Below are 19619 nucleotides of genomic sequence, written 5' to 3'. Positions count from 1 at the left end.
GGGTAGCTCAATTTAAAAAAAAAGAACGTTTACCAACCTTTTTATCAGCAATAGTAAACAGTAAAGTTGAAATGTTGTTTAAATTTAACCATATTTTGCAAATCTGAATTTCTAGCCAAGGCGTTGTGCCGTTCTGACAGTTTGCGACGATAAGCAGACGATAAAAACTCGATCCGGATCGTTGAACCACGCAGCAGCGACCGTTGTTGATCGTGATCAAGAAATTCGACGCGGATAGGCCCCGATCGCGATCCTAAGTGTACGTGTGACACCGGTATTAGTCATAACTTTCGCTGTCCCCATAAATGGCACTCACCACTCTCTGGTTCTGCGGTCACATTTGGTTCAGAAATAAAAGTTCGCAGATTCCACGCAGTGTGGGAGCCTATGTTAATGCAAAGAATTTGCCGGTATTACGCATGTGTGTGGATGTTTAATAAATGCTTATTACGTAGGCACCAAATAATGTAAGTTCTTCGTAAGACAAGCGAGAACGTCAGAGGCCGATGCAATCAACGAGCGTCTCTTAACATGTAGGACACTCTACCTACATTGAAACGCCTTTAATGTTGTGTTGGCATGTTTACGCTACGATATTGTCACGTTTATGCTGAGATACACAGGTGGACGGTGCCAATCACGTTGCTGCGTTGAGAAGGTTGAGTAGCGGCCTAAGAAGACTGGAGTAGGAAATGTGGCCGCGTGTGTTCCAATTGTGAAGTCTCCTTGCGACCACATGTTCAATGACGCCCTCTCTGCGTGCTCTTATTTCCAAGTTTACTTGGTCGAGCCCCGTTGTTGTTTTCATGGACGCTAAAAAAAGAAAACACTTGTTAGATGGGTTCGAAATGTCGAGCCACTGGTAACCATCATCGACATGTATTAGTATTGTCTTAGTATGACAGTATCACATTGCGATGCGTTTGGTATCAGCGAAAGAATGCTCGCGATTCAATCAGTTCCGCTGTCAGAGTACGCTTATGTGTCAGTATAAAAATTTTGCGTGCCATTCTCCTGACGTCAGTGTCTCTAAGCTACCTTTAGGAGGCCAATTTTTTACACCGGCATTTTTTACATCCGCAGTGCAAGAGGCACCTATGGAAAGGCAAACGAAGTGAAGGGCGGCGAATGAAGGAGCAGCAAGCAAGCGAGCGAGTAAAAAGCAAGCAAGCATGTAAATAAGCGTTGCGCTCGCTTCTATATGTCGCTCTTATCATCCATGGACCGCTCAAGGACGGCTGATCTCGTGGTTAACGTGGCCCGAGCGTGGCCACTGACGGAGCGCGAAAAAGAATAGTATCGGCAAACGCATCGCTAAAAAATGGCGGCCCTTCTCACGAGATCGCATAGCGCTTGTTGCCTTTGTTGCGACATAAACCGCCAACGGAGGCGCGGTGCTCCGAGCTCCGTTCCTGTGTATTGCTTTACATTTTTAATTATATTTTATTTACCCATAGCATTGTGAAGTCTGTGTGCTCTAGAGGTAGCCGTGTGAAAACATACGTGAAAGCTTTATGACGTGATTTATTTCTTTATTACGCACAACAGAAGTACGCCACCAGGCACTGCTTTGTGGGTTAGTCGACTCATACCACCCTGCCCACCCTACAAGGAAAGTTGTTGATAAAATCCAATAATGCTTCGCATTAACAAAACAAAAGGAGGAACGTTTTTTTATCTTGAACTATTCCACATTGTCTTACCCCCCTTTTCACCCTTATGCCTCATGACCGCACTTTGGCCATCTAAGAAAGAGTTACAGCCTTGTGATGTACAAGGGCCTGGCGGACGAAACGAAGGTCTGCACCTATGTGATTTTCATTCGGCTGATTGGCAGTAAAGCTTACAAACCTGGCTGCCAGTTCTGTTACCTGAAACAGATTTCTACGCCTAGCATCGTCCCTTATGGCATATGGTATCTGTCGCGGTGTTGACTATACTTGCTTTGGATCACTGCCCAGACACATAAAAGTTTTCCTGAAAAACTTTCTTTTTTTTTTGTCCTGCACAAACATCATCGCTCCCCTTTGTTAGCTGACAGTCATCCCGGCGTCAGAACACCTGCGATGTTGGCTCGCGGACCATTCTCGTATGTGACGTTCAAAATGATGCTCTTGTCATCTTCCTTCTTCTCAAGGTTAGTGATCACACTTGCGACGTCTGCAGCAAGCCTTGCGAATGTGGGGCGCTTCTCAGGATCCAGCTCCCAACACTGAAGCATAATCGCATACCTGTTGAACCGAAGAAAGTAAGTATAAAAAAACATCAGAGGGGCGCAACGTTCAGCTCATGACAGAAAAATCGCACTGCAAATTTAAGGACATCCATTACGAATTGAGAATCAACTTACAGCTGATCGGGACAAAAATATGGCTGCTGCATCCGGCGTCCGTTCTTCAGGAAGCTCAGCATGTCCCAATTGTCGACATGGGCGTAGGGCGCCGCCCCGCGGGTCATCAGCTCCCACAAGAGCACGCCGTATGACCACTGGGGGAGACAAGAAGTTCCGGGTGGTCTCGGCTTCATTCGATCAACCATGTGTTTTGTTCTAATATACAGCGCGGTGGCACAGGTAAAACCCGGCGACTCTCAAGTGCCCTGGCTCGCGTACACATTCCTCTCAAACGTTTAATATTAATGAGGCTAGTAGACGCGTTGTTCCTGGCGAATAAAAAAATAAATGTCACTGGACATTTTCAAACGCGTGTGCGAACTGTTCGGCGCAAGCAACGCAGAAAGCTGTCCCCGCTCACGCATTGCTAGCCGGCATTGCAACCGATGAAGGGGGGGATTAGAGGACTTCTCTGTGTGCATCCCGCTTGCTTATGATGAAACTGTTGTTTAATCGTATTTACTTACTTTTTTATTTCTTAAAGGAATGCGGTGAATTGCTTCGGGAAGAGGCAAGGGTGAAAAGGAAAGGAAGAAAATGGTGATGGAGGAGACCTTTATTCCTTATATCTGGAGCTTATTCTTGAAGTTGGAAAATGGCATTGGAGAGAAATAGGGAGCCGAGATTGCCCTTGGAAATAACATCGAGGCTCCTTGTCGGGCAAAATCCTTTTTTTTTGTCCCTCGTACCAGAACTAGCATGTCGGAATGTGGCAGCATCGTGTGGAGGCTGCGTCAGGCCTCATCGGCAGTATTGGTGAGACAGCCCATGCCACTCTTGTTGATATGCAAGTAAACATGCTCGAACCGGCTCGGCGCTTTGCCGCCACTGCTGAAGAACCACGTGTTCTGCTTGCGCCCTACTTTTTCTCTTTCGAACGCGGCTACCACTGAGATTTCAACTTTATAAAGGCAAGATTATATCGAGACTGACAGGTCGGGCTATCCCGTCCCCATTTCTGACGCAACATACTCGCGTAGGGTCGTGCGAAATAGTTTAACGTTTCAAAGAACCGCATGAGATGTGATGTATAAAAAAAAGTTTGACAACTGAACATGATCAACTGAAAACATGACCAGACTCATCCACAGAGTCTTGGGGTGCAGGAAGGGTCTCTGCGAAGATAACCTTCTGCGTGTATACCACGCGTTCCTTATGAGTCACATTAATTACGTCGCCTCTGCCCAAAACTAGACGAAAATAGAAAAGATGAAACTAAACACACTTATACGCAAGAGCATTAAACAGGTCTTGGGCATTCCACAAAGAGCAAGTACAGCAAAGGTTGATCAGCTAGGCATGCACAACAACATCGACGAAGTGATCGAGGCTCAGGCTATGGCGCGAATTCTCCGGCTATCCTCGTCCAAAGCCGGTAGGCTAATCCTAAACGAAGCCAATGTCTCCCCTTCTCCCTATCTCGAGCACGCGGTTACCCTACCGAGCGCAATTAGACAACTACAAGGTCTCACCGTTTCCTAGAAACGTCCACCCACAACACAACATGGGTAGGCGCCGGGCCCGCGCCCGCGTGATTCTCGACCGCATCGACGGGGATCGTGAAGCCACCGCATTTGTGCACGCGGCCCAGTACGGCAACACATCCACTTTCGCAATACCAGCCGTGGACGGCAACAGAACGCTACGATCATCCGCATCGGGTAAAACAAGCACCAGCGCTAAAGCAGAACAAATAGCCGTAGCCATCGCCATGGCAGTCCCTACATTTACTCATGTCTTCCCGGACTCGCATGCCGCAATTCGGGCCTACGAATGCGGCAGCGTATCTAAAGAAGTAGCGCGTATACTACTAGCAAGCTCAAAAGAGAGCAAACGGTGCCTCTCCTGGTTCCTTGCTCACATGGGGAAAGACATTCATCCGCAAAAAGCTAACCTCAATGAAACGGCCCACGACCGTGCGCGAGAACTTGCCTGCCGCGACGGTCCCACGGCCTCCGAGGGGCTAGACATTCAATTTAATGCCCCGCTGCTAACATACCGAGAAATCACCTCACACTATCGAAAAGGCAGAACTAAATTCCCGCTCCCGCACGCCAAACTCGAACGCGCTCAGGCGGCCACGTTTCGAATGCTACAAACGGACTCGTATCCGTCACGAGGCCTACTAAGCCACTACAACTCAGAAATCCTGGCAAATTGCCCAGACTGCCCAGAACTTTACTGCTCACTCTCGCACGTGATATGTCAACGTACCTCGTTACCAAAGGGCCCTCTCTCCAGTGAGCCCGAATGGGAAGAAGCCCTCAAAAGCCCGGACCTCAAACTCCAACTCAAGGCCGTCCAGAGGGCCCAGGAACTGGCGGAGCGTCACCACGTTCGCGTACCGACTTGGGCGTAGCCTATACGGTTTCGGCCGGAGGAGTTCCCCGCGTGGGATCTCCAACGGCTTGAAACTCCTCAGGACTTCAATAAAGTTCTTGACTGACTGACTGACAAGTGAACAGCTTATTAGCACGTGGACAATGCCAGTACTGTCACAATTCCCACTTACCACGTCTGTCTTGTGGTCGTACACGCCCGCCTCCAAGCTTTCTGGGGACATCCACTTCACCGGGAGCTTGGTCTTTCTGTCTTGTTCGCTGTAATAATCTTTTTCGTAGACATCGCGCGAGAGTCCAAAGTCAGCAATCCTAACGATGAGCTCTTCGCTGAGCCTGAAATTAGTAAAACGTTAGTAAGATACGCGAGTCTTGAGTCTTCAAGAAATGTCCACCTGTGAGTAGCACGACTTACATGCAGTTCCTAGCGGCTAGGTCTCTGTGCACAAACTTCAGGTGCGCGAGATACTCCATGCCCTCCGCCACGTGTATGCCGAAGGTTATGAGGTTCCTTAACGTTGGACTCTGCGATAACAAAATAGAACTGAAAAGCTACTGATGAAAGGAGAAATATATGGCGAATTTAAACATTCATGAGCGTTCTCGTTCGACTGCATCAAAGGAAATCGTGAGTACAACTATGCAACGCAACGAATTAGAATAATTATTGTTTTGATATTGTTACTGACCCTTGCTTGAAGCAACGAATACAGGATGGCTGCAATGTCACTGTGTCTAGTGAATTATTATTTTACGAAGTTTGAAGGCACTAATATAAAAAGAAATTTTAATGTGCAAAGCAGACACCAAATTACTACACTCGTCTAGAATTTGTTATATGTCCCAGAATTATTTATAGGCTTACAGGTCTATAGGATCTTAGTCTCATAGGTACGGTTAATATCTGACGACGCATTTAGGCATTTGTGCGGAGACCTGTGGATAGCCGTTGACGAAGTCTCGAATTCATGTGTCGTGTTGTTCCCGAGTACGGTGCTTGGTGATGGTGTGTACTCCTTGTGTTTTTCCATGCCGAAAAGATTCGATGGCGTCGGTGGAAGCCAATCATATGGTGCAGAGCAACCATACAAACGTCCAAGAAAGCAGCTGGCAAGTCACTCACGGAGCAAGTTGTACAAAATGGACAAGTGCACCATACTGCACACAAATTGGATCGCAGATCTGATATTTGTACATACTATATTCTGAAGCATGCAGAGGTACTGACATTATTTTTCTTTATCCTCAAGAAGAAAGGAGCCGATAACTTGTGTTTGCCATGCCACACAATACACTCAAATTCGGTCGACATTTCACAGATTCTGGAGATTCCAACGTGGATCCCGGGTTGCCTTTTTCTCAGTGCTGGCAGTTGTGACGGTTCAGAAACCCATTCCCACTATACATATGAAAAACAGCTCTGCTGCTGCAGAATATTTTTTCGAAGAAATATGGCTACGCACCGTATCACGCATGCAATATTTCAGCGTACTCAACGGCTGATCGCAAGAATTCCCCAGACATTTCTTGAAAGTAACGACCTTACAAGGGTAAAAAAATGGCAGTTTTGTCCGAAAGGGAAGCGTTAAGTAGAGGTGTTCGACTAGTGGAATTTTCGAATTGCATATCTGATATTTTCTCATTTCTAGAACAAAAGATGACGTTCATGTTCCGTCGGTTTAGTAAAAAAAGTTAGGCTTAATTGCATATGATATATATACGTTATGCTATTCGTAACTAGACGACACGACAAGGGAGTGGTTTGCAAACGAGAGACAACTTTCAATTATTAGAGGCACCCTAGAAATGGCAATACTGAAGCATGGAAACATTACGTGACCAGATTCACGTTAGAGTGTTGTGTTAGTTAACCCTTTACCTCCCGTTGACGAGTATAGTCGTTATGAAATTTTGTACCATATAACCAATCACAACTATAGTGGTCATAACAAAAAAGTTATCCCATAGTGAACCTGTGACGGATATACTCGTCCTGTTGCATCTAGTTACGATTCCTGACATTAGATCGCCACAACTGTCCATGTGGTGCCATTTGTGTCTCGCCTTTCGCTGTATTGCCACCTTTGACACCCCCGCACAAAGCATGGCGGGCTCTTCGAAGCGCGGCATTGAAAGCGCGTGTAAATAAAGTATTTTGACGACTCCGCATTGGACCACAGCTGCGTAGAGTTTTGCTCGCAAATGAAAAGACATGTGTTCTCATCTGAGGAGTCTGATGGCGACTATTCTATGGATGGCACGGAGGACCTTGCAGCTGCCCGTGAGTATACCATACGAAGACGACCTACTAACTGCTTTAGGAGCTCCGTAAAAGTTGCCACTATTCACGTGCATGTTTTTGCAACGTTTAGTTTTTTTTTTCTGGCATTCTCTTTTTTCATAGTGTATCTAGCCCTGCAAAACGCTCTTTTGCAAGACAACAAGGCAATGCGGCGAAGCCTTCTTCAACTTACCTTCTTACGCAATTTCTGAAATATTGGATTCCCGCTGAATTTAAATATAGCTTCCATATTATTCAGAAAAAAAGCGCTACAAGCTGAGTACAAACGAAAATGTAACCGTTTCTTTGTTTGTAATAAATAAACTTGATTTGATTTGAAAAAAAATTTCCGGTAAATTTGGTAGAACTTTCGTCTTTTTTCGCGGTAGGGAAATGGTTAAAGGAGACCAGTGTGACACTACAGCACCGCAAATTGTTTTACAGGGTGCCTACATGGTGAGACTGGTCAAGTAATAAATAGAACAAAATTGGCATATGGGCTGCCCCATTACCATCCATTCTTATTGAATTACTGAAAATCACCAGAGGGACAATATCCGTCCCGCGCGTGCATTGAGGAACGGGTGCCTCTGCGCAACAACGACAGCTCCCCAGCAGCCGAATCATTCGGAACAGTCTTCACTTCCACGCGTCTCTTTCCCTGAAGGCTCGAATAAGTGTCGTTAACTCTTATATGATGGAAAGAAGCGAATATCCGACAGCTTCAGGTAGTCAATTCTTGAATCGAATACGAATCAAAGAGCAGGGAGCATTGGATTCGAAATGAAAATTTCCAACGCTCGCACACCCCTAATTAAAGGCGACAGCAAGGTTTAGCGTCGTTCTGAAGGCATCCCCGAGCACCGACGTCATATAGAGTGCCGGCAGCAGGGTTGTTTCAGGCGTCGCAACGTGATAGTGCAACGGTGTGAGACCGAAAGCAAGATGTAGTTTGTCAGCGCCCAAAGAAATGATTACGATAGATTTAGGCTGACGATTCCTCCTCACTCCCGCTCAGAGTAAGGAATGCACCACAGGGTGGTACGCATGCAGCTGCTTACAACGAACGCTTATGTGTGTGAGTACAACGCTCGTCTAAGCAGTGGAAGCCAGAACGCTGCCCTGGCTACGGCACTGCTGGTATCGAGCGGAGCGGGACGTTCGCCCGCTCGCCTTTATCGTTTTTGTTGGCAAACTTACTGCGCGTTGTGCACCTCGAGGGTCCGTATAACTACCATCGCAATCAATCTGTGTCCTTTGAGGCAGGACTGTCGGTGCTGTGTCACGTATGAAATCGTTTGATAAATTTTTGCTGCACTTCTACAAGTTTTTCTAACCATGGAACAGACACCGAGTACTTCTGCTAGCGTCTGCTTCAATTGCTCTATTAATGAAGTGAGGCTGGCCATTCCTGATAATTCTGACGTCGACATATGCATTCCAGCGATCGACGCAGCAACCCCATTGGTACTCGCCGTGCTTGCTTAGCGGCTGTGGTCCTGTGCTGCTAAGCTAGAGGTCGCGGGATTGAATGTCGGCCACGGCGGCTGCGTTTTGATGGAGGTGAAATGCGAAAACAACCTCGGTGCTTAGATTTAGGCGCACGTTAATGTACCCCAGGTTGCCCAACTTATTCCGTAGTCCCCGACTATGGCGTGCCTCATAATCAGATTGTCTTCTGGCAAGCAAAGCCCCACAATTTAATTTTTTAAATTTTTTTAATGGTACAGGCGTACCATGGACTGCCAGGTTTTGTTTTACCACAGCAGCTCCGCGCGCGTTCACAAATGGTGATGTGTTACAAAATGCCAGAGGTGTGCCTTCAGGCTGAATTGGCACTGCTGTTGGAAGTCGTAGAAAGAAATCACATGAGAGGAGAAACAACAAACATTAGCTTACGACGTGTGCCCAAAGGCTCTGGGACTGTTTTTTCGCGTAGAAAACCATCAGCATTACTGTGCTTTGGCCAGTTAAATTTTCTTGAGGTACTCCCCGTGTTTCTTCATCAAAAAAATTTCCCCAGCGTGTTTACTTGATTTGAAACGATCTCTGAATGGGCTCCACTCGAAACGTGCTCATCAACTTCTGCAACAGACCCTATGCCTTGGCGATGGCTTCAAATCAGCAGCCGCTCAGCCGGTGTTGTGGCGTCATGGAGAGAATGAAGATGCAGCAAATCAATTCCGGAAATATTGTTGATTAACAACACGGCGACGTGGTTCGCGCGAGCACGCGAAAAATAATAAGCACATACAACGCACATTTTAATTAAAACATGTGGGAAGCGAAGCTTTCTTGAAGCAATTAATCAAATGCTATAAATTTGTCCATTTCATTCCTGCATTTTTCGCCTAAAGGAAACTGGTGCCTGGGCACGTGCTCTTGCGCACCTGTGCTATTACGCGATGTGACACACGGGGTGATCATCTCAGAAAGCCGAATACGGCAAATCAGTCCTGCGGAGCTAGTTGACTTGGCTTAATAGCAGCATACGTGCGATTGTGGTGGCATCATGGCTGGAGCATGGGGCTGCAGTGTTATAGGGGGACCAAGGTTATCTACCATCATCGTGCATGTAATTGAATTTATTTTAGCTGTTAGCTACTCAAGATTACAGCTGCAACACTCACCAACCACGGTCAGGAAAGTCCGGGAGGGTTCGGAAACAAAGCTTCACTTAAAAAAAAAAAATGAACGCTAGTTTCCTGCGCACTATCAGCGCGGGTGCCTAGTCCTGCTGTAGAAGCATCGAATCGTTCCTGCGTTTGTGTCCTCGTATTTTGGGCCTATGCAACTGATACCGCCAGTAATTAGCTAGCGGTACATCTCCACAAATCCTGATGGCCAAATGAGTGTGCTTCTCAGTTTCATTCTTGGCTGCCTCTGCGTAGTTGGGACACGCGCTTCAGTTTTTGTTCGACATACCAATAAGAATCGTGCACCAACACACCCAGGAATTTTGAACATTGCCCCTTGGGCAATTTGTTCAACTTCGCAGCAACACATCAGCGTAACTCCATGGGCAGCACTTCCAAAATTTACATTTGGAAATATCGAACTAGTTTCAACAAGTTTTCATTACCATCTTTAGGAACGTCGATAGCGCACTTCCTTCCAATAACATACGCATTTACGATACACAGTGGTTACTTAGTACTGAATTATAGCACGCTAAACACTGCGATAAAGCAGTAGCAAAGTTATGACTAAGCGTGTGTGTTGATGGAAGGATGTACCCTATCCACGTTGCTATTCGAAACTTGCTGATGCTCGTCCAATCCTCGGAAATATAATTTTTCGAAAATGTTGCCCGTTAATATGGTGTGTCGCAGTGAAAGTTAACAGAAACCCGCCGTGGTTGCTTAGTGGATATGGTATTCACCCGTTAAGCAGGAGGTTGCAGGATCGAATCCCGGGCACGGCGGCCGCATTTCGATGGGGGCGAATTGCGAAAACACCCGTGTACTTAAATTTAGGTGCACGTTAAAGAACCCCAGCTTGTCCAAATTTCCGGAGACGCCCCCCCCCCTTCCCCCACTACGGCGTGCCTCATAATCAGATCGTGATTTTGGCAAGTAAAACACCATAATTCATTTTTATTTAATTGAACACAATGAAAAAAGGGAAATGTCCTACATTCCTCTACATTACTTTCGTCTCTGAGAATAAACCACTCATATAAATTGAGTCATAAAGCGCCTCCAGGTCGTTTCCCTGCCAAATATCAACTCTTTTGTTACTGCGGCTTCAAGCTGAAGTAAAGAAGACGCTTGGGAACACCGTCACAGACTCCTGACTGCCACTCTCCATTTAGTTGAAGAAAACCTGTTATTCAAGCCCAAAGCCCTAACTCAGGTTCCGCGTTGTCGTCACGCTGAGGAATTCGTTTAAAAGCTATCTTCTTGATCACACCGCGTATTTTGAATACAATATCTTCTTTGGCCAGTTACCACTACTTTTCCGCATAGAGTTTGTGTTTCTAGCTTCTTTCGAGGGCAAATCTCGGAGATTGTGCAGCCCAAGAATGTGGGTCGACCCCGAAGATGATGCAGTCTAAACTATTATTTTTGAGCATGTGCCGTCCAAAAAAATATTCAGATCTCACGCACTGTGGCAATCGATGTAAGCGAAGCTTTCTGTGGTGTCTGCGTTCATTGACAATATTTGGCGGTGATGTTTGCTTCCTACAACAGTCGATGATAAATGTTAGCTTGCGTGCGCTACTTGTGTTTGTCTACGCAGTACACCGAACTCAGAGCGAGACGTGTTTACGTGAGGTCTTGCTGTGAGCCATTGTTCGTAGCCTGCGAGAAAGTTAGCAGTGTCATTCTATCACACGAGTGCATCGCATCGTGGCTGAAGTGTTGATTTGCTGGACTGTGAACATGCATGGTGTTCATTTTTGAGAGATAGCAGAAACGTGCTGTATCATACCCTGAATTAAATTTTTACGGTTTGACCACAACTGTTGCCTTGTCTAATAGCAGCGTTTATTGAAGAGATCCTAAACGAAGCATGCTTTCTGACAGCGCCCTTCCCTTCTCCCGCGATCATCCCATGTGTGCAATCTACGACGAGCGAAGAGTGATCGTTATTTACCCGATTCGTCAGGATGTTGGCTTTACGCATTCCATGTCTCCTCTCTCTACGATACTATCTCCCCTTTGGGCTGTTGCATGTGAGTGAATACAAAAGTAAGCGCTGCAGCTTCTGCAGTGCTATTGCGGGGGGGGGGGGGGGGGGGGCTAACTCGTAATTATAGTCTCCCAGAGGGCCTTGTGTCAATGGCTAGGGAGTTCCAGAGGGCATTGGGACAACGATCATAGAGCTCCAGAATGCATTGTGGCGGCGCCCACGAAGTTCTCGCTGGAAAGGGCTCACAGACGCCTCTCCTGTGCCTTTAGAATGTACATTTTACACGTTCACAACTGCCGTCCGACGCGGCGTGCAAGACAGGAGAGGCAGCAGCAGTAGCAGCAGTGAAAACGTTGAGGGAAGAGGCAAAGAAAGCTTCGCTTTAAAATGTCGGCCGATTCCGAAGATTGTACAGTAAAAAATGTAAGCAGTCCGACGCTTTTACTACGTCTCTCACGCGTGGGGTGAAGCAATAGAGTGCCATGCGCAGCGACTCCGCTCAACTCTCAACCCCAACTTACTCAAGAAGCCATCGCCTGTGATGACCGTCAGGTGGACGTTGACTCGCTGTCTAACTTTTATTACGATAGAAATTACGTAGACACTCCAGGCGCATTTTTGCCGTCTCTGTCTCTGTGATGTTCCGTATAAAGTCCAAGGGCGATGACATCGTCGCCGCGCGCCGTATGCTGTATGCGAGCGAAAGCTTGTGACGGTGAGCCGATGATCGCGACTCAATCTCGCATGCGCAAGGAATGAAAGTGGCGAGTAGTGCGCCGTCTTCTGTCGCGCGCAGTGAATCGGCAGGAGAAGAGGTAGGGGGTAGGACGTTGTACGTCGGTAGCAACGCGCGGCCTTTATCTTGGAAGCGATCTGCTTTGCGGACAGAGTCAAGGTTGGCCGACGGCTCGTAGCTTTGCATGTGCCGTGTTCTCGCCGCTCAGTTTGCGTTGAAGCGATAGACAGCACGAAGGTAAATTTTCTCACTGCTGCTGCCACGCTTCTCACGCCAGCGTTTTGACAGCGAGTGTCCGCGGTCATCGAATGTGATGTGTGAATATTTGCCTGCGCACTGACACCAAGCTTGTTAATTTAGTTAGTACGTAAGGGAATGTTTACAAGTATATACGGCCGATAAAACTACTATCTTTGCTTCGTATGGCTGTCTACCAATTTGCTATCGCTATCGAAGCTTCGTCTTTCGGGAGAAACTTGGAATTCTTAAACCACATGACGACCGAGAAACCGCTGTGTCAGTCGACTTCTTCCTATAGATGTTAGCAAATTTCCTAATTTTCTCACTCCGTCTAATCCGCCACAACCTCAGTCATCTGCTGATTGTTTCCCATAGCTATCACGTGACGTCACTCGGCGCCATCCTTGGGCCCTATTCACACCTTCCAATGCGCCTCTTACGATAATATCGAAACAATTGCGTCTGAATTTGACGCAGCTCCAACATGACGGTGGCCATTACGTCAAAGTGAGCTGTCTATTCCCTGCTCCTATTGTAATCCAAAATCAAGAAAGGGGCCGACAGATGGAATAGCACACTCTGGTATAAAGGTTATAAACAGGGATAAGTTGCCTCAGAAAGGCTGGCCAACCTTTCGATAGGAGAACCTATCTTCGTCAAAGGCGGCCTTGTCATCCTCGGCATGTTAGTTTTAAAGCGTTAGTACAGTGACGTCACCTGCGATTCTTGTCGGTAGCGGCTGGTCGTAAAGGGAGAGACTTCAAAGAGAATGAGCGCTGTCGCCGTACGTCTGTGAGCGTGGTTCCCAAGATGAGGGGAAAAGAGCGAGAGAGTGGGAAGCCCAGAAGAAAATAAAAGAAAGAAAAGGAAAAAGAGAGGGAAAAAAGAACAAGAAAAGGAAAAGAGGGGAGTGGGAGGGTGCTGGGGAAGCGAGAGGTTAGGGAGCGTTCAGGGGGGTCGTTGGCGGCATGTTTTTGTGGCTTAAGAAGAGTCGGTCCGGCGGTCAGTGCGCGAGTAACAAAAAAGACCCACAAAGACATCAGTTGAAAGAGTGACTTTAGTAGCGTAGTAGCAGTGGGCGTCGAGTAATTTTGAAGGAGTTAAGATGGCGACAAGGAGTCTGGTGTACAATGCTTGGGGTAACTGGAAGGCAGCGGCATGTTCTTTCAAGGGACGTTAGCCCCAGTAGCTCAACGTAGGTGTCGTTACGGCGGTATACAGGAATGGCGATATCCTGTGTGGCTGAGGCGCCGAAAACGTATCCTAGCGTCTGGGACTTTGGAATGTGTTGATGAGGGTGTTTGAAAAAAAATATATAATAAAAACAGACAACAAAGCGGGGGGGGGGGACCGAAACCCTGATAACAAGTAGGACAGTGACGTGCGCAGAAGCGGGCGGGGGCAAGTGTACTTGGGAAAAGGGGGTCGTACAGTTGATATAAGCGTACAAACATGAAATAGCATATTATGTTATTCAAAGAAATCACATGCTATATACTCTGCAAAATAGATCACCTGTTCCTTTTTATGTTTCTTTCCTTTCAACAAGCTCCCGCCCCACAGGCTGCCATTGTAAAACTGCACAAATTGCACACTTTCCGTTTCAGGAACTCTAAACTGACTTTATTATGAAGACTGTCTTCAACCCATTTCAAACCAGCGTGTATATTTCAATTTTGTAATTCGAGTGCCCTTAATGTACTTGGTCTATGTAAACGTATTCCTTCACTCCTTCAAAAGGCTGACTACCAGTCTCGCAAACACAGTTCCATCGTCAGACAATGAGCATTACTTTAGTTTTCTGCAGAATAATTTTTATATAAAACGAGGCCTCAATTTTGCCGTAGCATGACGCATGTGTAAGGGCAGTTAAACGTTACGGAGCAGCCTTTTGACAAATACTAAACTTCTAGCGCACTATAGTTGACTATACCATTTCAGCTATATATATATATATATATATATATATATATATATATATATATATATATATATATATATATCATTGCGTATGCCTATATGCTTCTCTTACATTCTTCTCGTTGCGCAGATAGGAGTGCAGGTCTCCGTGCTTCATGTAAGGTGTGATGACCATGAGTCCGTCTCTTTCGTCCAAGCACAGACCAATAAGCGGGAGCACGTTCACATGGATGAAATCTTTCATTATTAGCGCCTCCTTTAAGAACTGCTGGCAGTCGGAGTCACCTCCGCGAGAGTCTGAAATGTGACAGTAAAACGAGGCTAAAAGTCAAAACACTTATGCTCGTATAAACACATTATTTATTGTTTCTTTTTGCGTAGTATCATTTTCTGATTGGTTGGAGTTAGAGTTCTTGCCACTTAATCTCGTTTCAAATGGAGCGATTTTCGTCGTTCCAGAAGTGCAATTTCCGTAATACACGACGGCAATTGCCGCCGCAGACGTCTACCCCTCCCCTCTCCCCTTCCCCTCTCCCCATCTAGAGTTGCAACCAACTATTTTGTCGCATGTCGCGCGGATCGCAGTGACCAGTGTGATTTTGGGACACCACAAAAAAAAAAAAGAATGAAAGAGAGGAAGGGAGAAGATCCGTTGAAATTGCGCTGAGAGCTGTCTCGCGGTTTGATTTGGTTATGGAGGCAGTCTGGAAATCTCTGTCCTTAAACATATACGGAAAACTGGAACTAATTGAATGGAGCCGTGGATTGCGCAACTTGGACGCACCATCAGCACCGACACGAGAATAAGGGAGCTAAAACCCGTAGTTCAGATTCGGTTCCCTGATTGATTTGTAGGCATTTTCGACACGCTATGTCGGTAATCAAGCGACGTTATTTTTTCACTTTGGCTTCGGTTGTAGATCGTACGTACTATTGCATGCCTTTCGGGTTATTTACATACGATGCGAGTTATAAATGCTACGAAATGTTCCTAACCAGAAGACATATGGCCTTCGGATGCCATCCCAATTTTCTGTTTTCTTGCGTAGATGCTACTTGCGATAAACGAAAACGTCAGTTCTGGCGCAGTACGCTTTTACGTACGGATCAATTGAAAGGGTAAGAGACTGCGGTCAAATGCTGTGTCTGTGATATTTGACATGACAGCGTAGCATTTGACGTCTCGACATCGCAATCGTCACTGTGTACGCGCGACCATTTAGTTTGCAGTCTGTTCGTGTCGGCTTTCACGCGAATGTTTCCCGGTGAACTGAGCGTCTCGTTACAAGGTTCTGTTATTTCAGCAGCAAGACGCGATATTTCCAATCAAGCTCGCAAAGTGAACCTGCAAGCTATATATTGTACCGAATTTTCTACAATAAGGTATTAAACGCTTTGACTAGGAATAAAAAGCACCGTCAATCAGTTTTCGGAGCGCTACTGCGCGATAACCATCCCTTAACAGTACTAACTCGTTTTTCTGATGTATAATTTCTTTTTCCTGCACAAAAAGCAATAAAACTTCAATATGTAATAGACTTAGTGTCCTTACTACACCTCGAATAACGCCCACTTTAAACGTTTTTGCATACTGCTCTTACATTAGTGCACTGAATTCTTTGTGTTTTTATGATAGTCGTAACATCTCAGAGCATTCTAAGAAATTACTTCACCGTAAATATCCCTGCGTTTCCTTTCTTCTCTATGCCTCCTGTAAAACACATGCAACAATATGGAAAGCAGGCAAAGACTTTGTTTTTATAACACTTTAAACAAAAGTAATCCAAAATGGCGCAGTCAAGTCCGTAACTCAAACTTACAGCACAAACACCTAAGACGCTGTAAGTTAAAGTTCAGAATTATGTACCATCTAGGCCCAAATTAAGTTTTACTCAAGTCCGTAAGTGGCATCCCTTTCTGGGAACGATACTGTCCTTTCAAGTGCGTACGGTTCTGGCACATCCACAGCTAATCAAGTGTACAGACGTATCACGAGACATAAACCGCGTGCAACAACGCTGAAGCAAAGTCGCTTGAGTTTGCGATTAGATGTATTACTGCTAAAACTGATATAATCATATAAGGTCTATAATACCTTTATAATTAAGGTATCATGCAACGTCCAAGATATACAAAGACAGCATAAAATTTGTGGATCTCAATCTTCTCTTTTTTAGATTGTAAAATGCAGCTGTTTAATGATTTGTTTCATGATGTGATTTAGCAGCATGTATGTGCACAATCCCCGAAATTCTGCCCATCCGAGCTCACATGCACTAAAGCTCAGACGAAATCCTACTCAGCCCAGCACGCTCCGACTCATATTCACCGAAATTATAGTCAGCGAGGCTCACACAAACTCAGCCTCACAGGTCAGTCAAAGTCTTAGTCAGTTTACTCTTGAGTGTGTTCACCGGCCTATGTATGTATTACACAACATTAAAGTTGTGACCTGTACCGTGCATAAGCAAACATTACATAGCAGTCCATGTAGCGTGTGATGAAAATAAAGACAATTGTTTACATTGCTGTTAGTTTTATAGAAGTTAACTGATTGTTGCAACAAAGCTTCGCCTCATGTCGATTCCTACTTTGCCTTTGCCGCTACGATTACAAACTTCTAGTGCTCTGTTGTGTAATCAAACAAAAAAATGTACTCCAAACAATGTATTCAATGTTTGCCGTGGGGCTGCGCTTCCACGCTACGCACTGCATCATATTAATTTAACCTTCTTGATGCAGATTCTCCGTATACTAAGAGCACGAGACATAGGACGAGAAAGTTGGTGACGCCTATGGCTGTTACAGTGCCATGATGCTATGTATACATGTTACTGCAGTTCCTAAAAAAAATGTAGTGTCAACTTCTACGTCTTTCGAAATATTCAGGGAGGACTTCTATACATACTGAGAGTACACGCGCGAAGATGGACGAACCAGGCTAGCACTAAGGTTAAAGTTGACAACACAAATTCCATTGCACGTTCAGTGATCACACACTGATCATTTGCGGCTTCAGTGTCAGACTTGAGCTTTAGGCTTCGTGCTTGCCACCAAGTTTGGTGCAAGAATATGGCTAGGAGCAGGAACCGCTTACGCTCAATTACGAACATGTATTATTTCTTCAGCAGTTGACGCTAAGCACGGGTAGCGCGAGGTTTTCTCTGCACAGACATGAAGACTTCGCAGCGACCAAATTGCGAATAATGCATATACGACGGTGGTAGCTATGTCGTCTTGTTGATAAGTCGTCTTGTAATTTGTTGCGCCACGAGCAGAACGACACGCACATGGAAGGCACGTGAGACAACACACAGCGCTGAACGACCAGCTGCCAACTTCCGCCATGTATCCGCGCACTGAACTTCATGAACAGCTGGCGAGTACTCCAAAACAAATTTCAACTTCAAGATCTTTGCCGATTACAAAACACGGGTGTTATTTGGGCCTATTAAAGAGAGATCAATATTATCGCAAAGCACCGGTTTCTTTCATTACGTGTGAAGAATTATGCGACTTGTGTCCCCAAAACCTGGCATCAAGAAACCCTGGGCGTCGCACCAGCCGCATCGTTCCCATCGCACTCGCGTGAAATGAGCACTCTGAAAATCGTATTGTGACGCGTGCGACTGCACCAATTTTTTTTTAGCTCCAGTCACAGCATGTGAAGCAGACTTTAGTACAGTCCTCCGTGTGATAAAAGTGCAATCGTCGAGACGACTGCCTAACGCGAATGACATTTGCGTAAGAAAGGATTGTGAGTAGGGGCCACGATTATTAACAGTACTCTTAGGCTCTGGCATTAGCGTCCGACCACCAATTCGTGAAATTCACTACCAGAATTTAGACTCAGCAGACTACTTCTTAAGGCGGAAAGGGCGTTGTGGAATTGTGAACACGTCCATTGTCATCAAGTATGTTAATTTTCAGGGCTCTAGTGCAGCGCAACCTGACACTACGAATTTTTATGACGGCACATATGCCAGTGATATTATAACGATACGTGTAGTTGAGCTGGATAACAAAGAATGATTTGTACTTTACAGCATATGCGTAATTACAACTGTGCAATAATTTTTTCCAGCAGCACGTAAATAGTGATGCAGAAAGTACTTGGACATATATAGTTTGAAGAGACAGAGAGGTAGGAAGAATGAAGTGCCCCGTATGAAATTACTTCAGCAGTGTTAAAGCACCCACCCCGTTTTATGTGTTCGTCATGATCATTACACTGCAGCAACCCTCTGTTTTTTTTTATTCACGCGCATCCCATGCAAAATACTTTGCCCATGTTTATTACTACATGTCCTAGTCAACGTGTTCTATATGAAATGTACGATGATCACGAACCTTTTACGAGCACAAATTTCTCGGCTTCTGTATCGCGTCCCAGCACTGAAATCCTGTTGTATTGCTTATGCAAAAAAGAAAAAAAGAATGTATCCGGAGCTGCCACTGTGCAAGCATTATAAACTTCGATCCCACGAAGTCATCAGGCTTTTTACTCCAGGCTTCGGCTTCTCCAACCTCATGTCCTCGTGATGCATAGTGTTACGGTAACAGGCCTCCTAAGTGAAAATACCCATTTATACCGCACGAGAAAACTTTCAGCATAAGAAAAAAGGCGAATAAGCCAACAATAGGTATATCGTACGACCATAAGAAAGTACGAACTAAAACGGTTCAATGCAAATACGAGGCCAAACATTGTTGTACCTCATGGAACGTGGTTGAACAGGAAATACTTTTCTTTTCCAAGGCTGATCGTGTGCATCCGTTGGCGTTTTTCTCATTTATTTAATAACGTCGAGCGTCCATGCAGCCTCGTATACTCAGTTGTTCAAGCACGCCAACATTGCGCCCAGAGGGCACAATTGTGCATCTTATTTCGTGCAACCTTATTCGGTGATGAAGATATCAAAATGTACGCGTGTTGTGGATACTAATGAAACTGATACTATACTCACTGTTGTGTAACGTCTTCACTGCAACTCTGATCACTTCGTCCTTGCCTTGCAGTTGCAGTGTGCCGCGGTACACGCAACCGAAGTGTCCTTGCAGTAATTGAAACGACAA

The 19619-nt window shown here is 45.6% G+C and overlaps 1 protein-coding gene across 2 annotated transcripts in view; it reads right to left on the bottom strand.

Annotated features, from left to right (window-relative positions):
• Positions 1-1233: 1233 nt before the first annotated feature.
• LOC142584841 (hepatocyte growth factor receptor-like) overlaps positions 1234-19619 on the bottom strand; it is a 104098-nt gene continuing 85712 nt past the window's right edge. For both annotated transcript variants that reach the window (XM_075695138.1, XM_075695139.1), the window contains 6 exons: positions 19511-19597; positions 14656-14840; positions 5147-5256; positions 4905-5067; positions 2351-2487; positions 1234-2231 (listed from right to left, as the gene is read on the bottom strand). In XM_075695138.1, the coding sequence (XP_075551253.1) occupies positions 2042-2231; positions 2351-2487; positions 4905-5067; positions 5147-5256; positions 14656-14840; positions 19511-19597 (872 nt within the window). In that variant the 3' untranslated portion in view covers positions 1234-2041. The remainder of the gene's footprint in view (positions 2232-2350; positions 2488-4904; positions 5068-5146; positions 5257-14655; positions 14841-19510; positions 19598-19619) is intronic.

The sequence above is a fragment of the Dermacentor variabilis genome, chromosome 6 (genome assembly GCF_050947875.1).
Source record: "Dermacentor variabilis isolate Ectoservices chromosome 6, ASM5094787v1, whole genome shotgun sequence".
NCBI lineage: Eukaryota > Metazoa > Arthropoda > Arachnida > Ixodida > Ixodidae > Dermacentor > Dermacentor variabilis.
The sequence above is the reverse complement of the archived record's forward strand: the minus strand, read 5'-3'. Positions and strand labels throughout refer to the sequence as shown.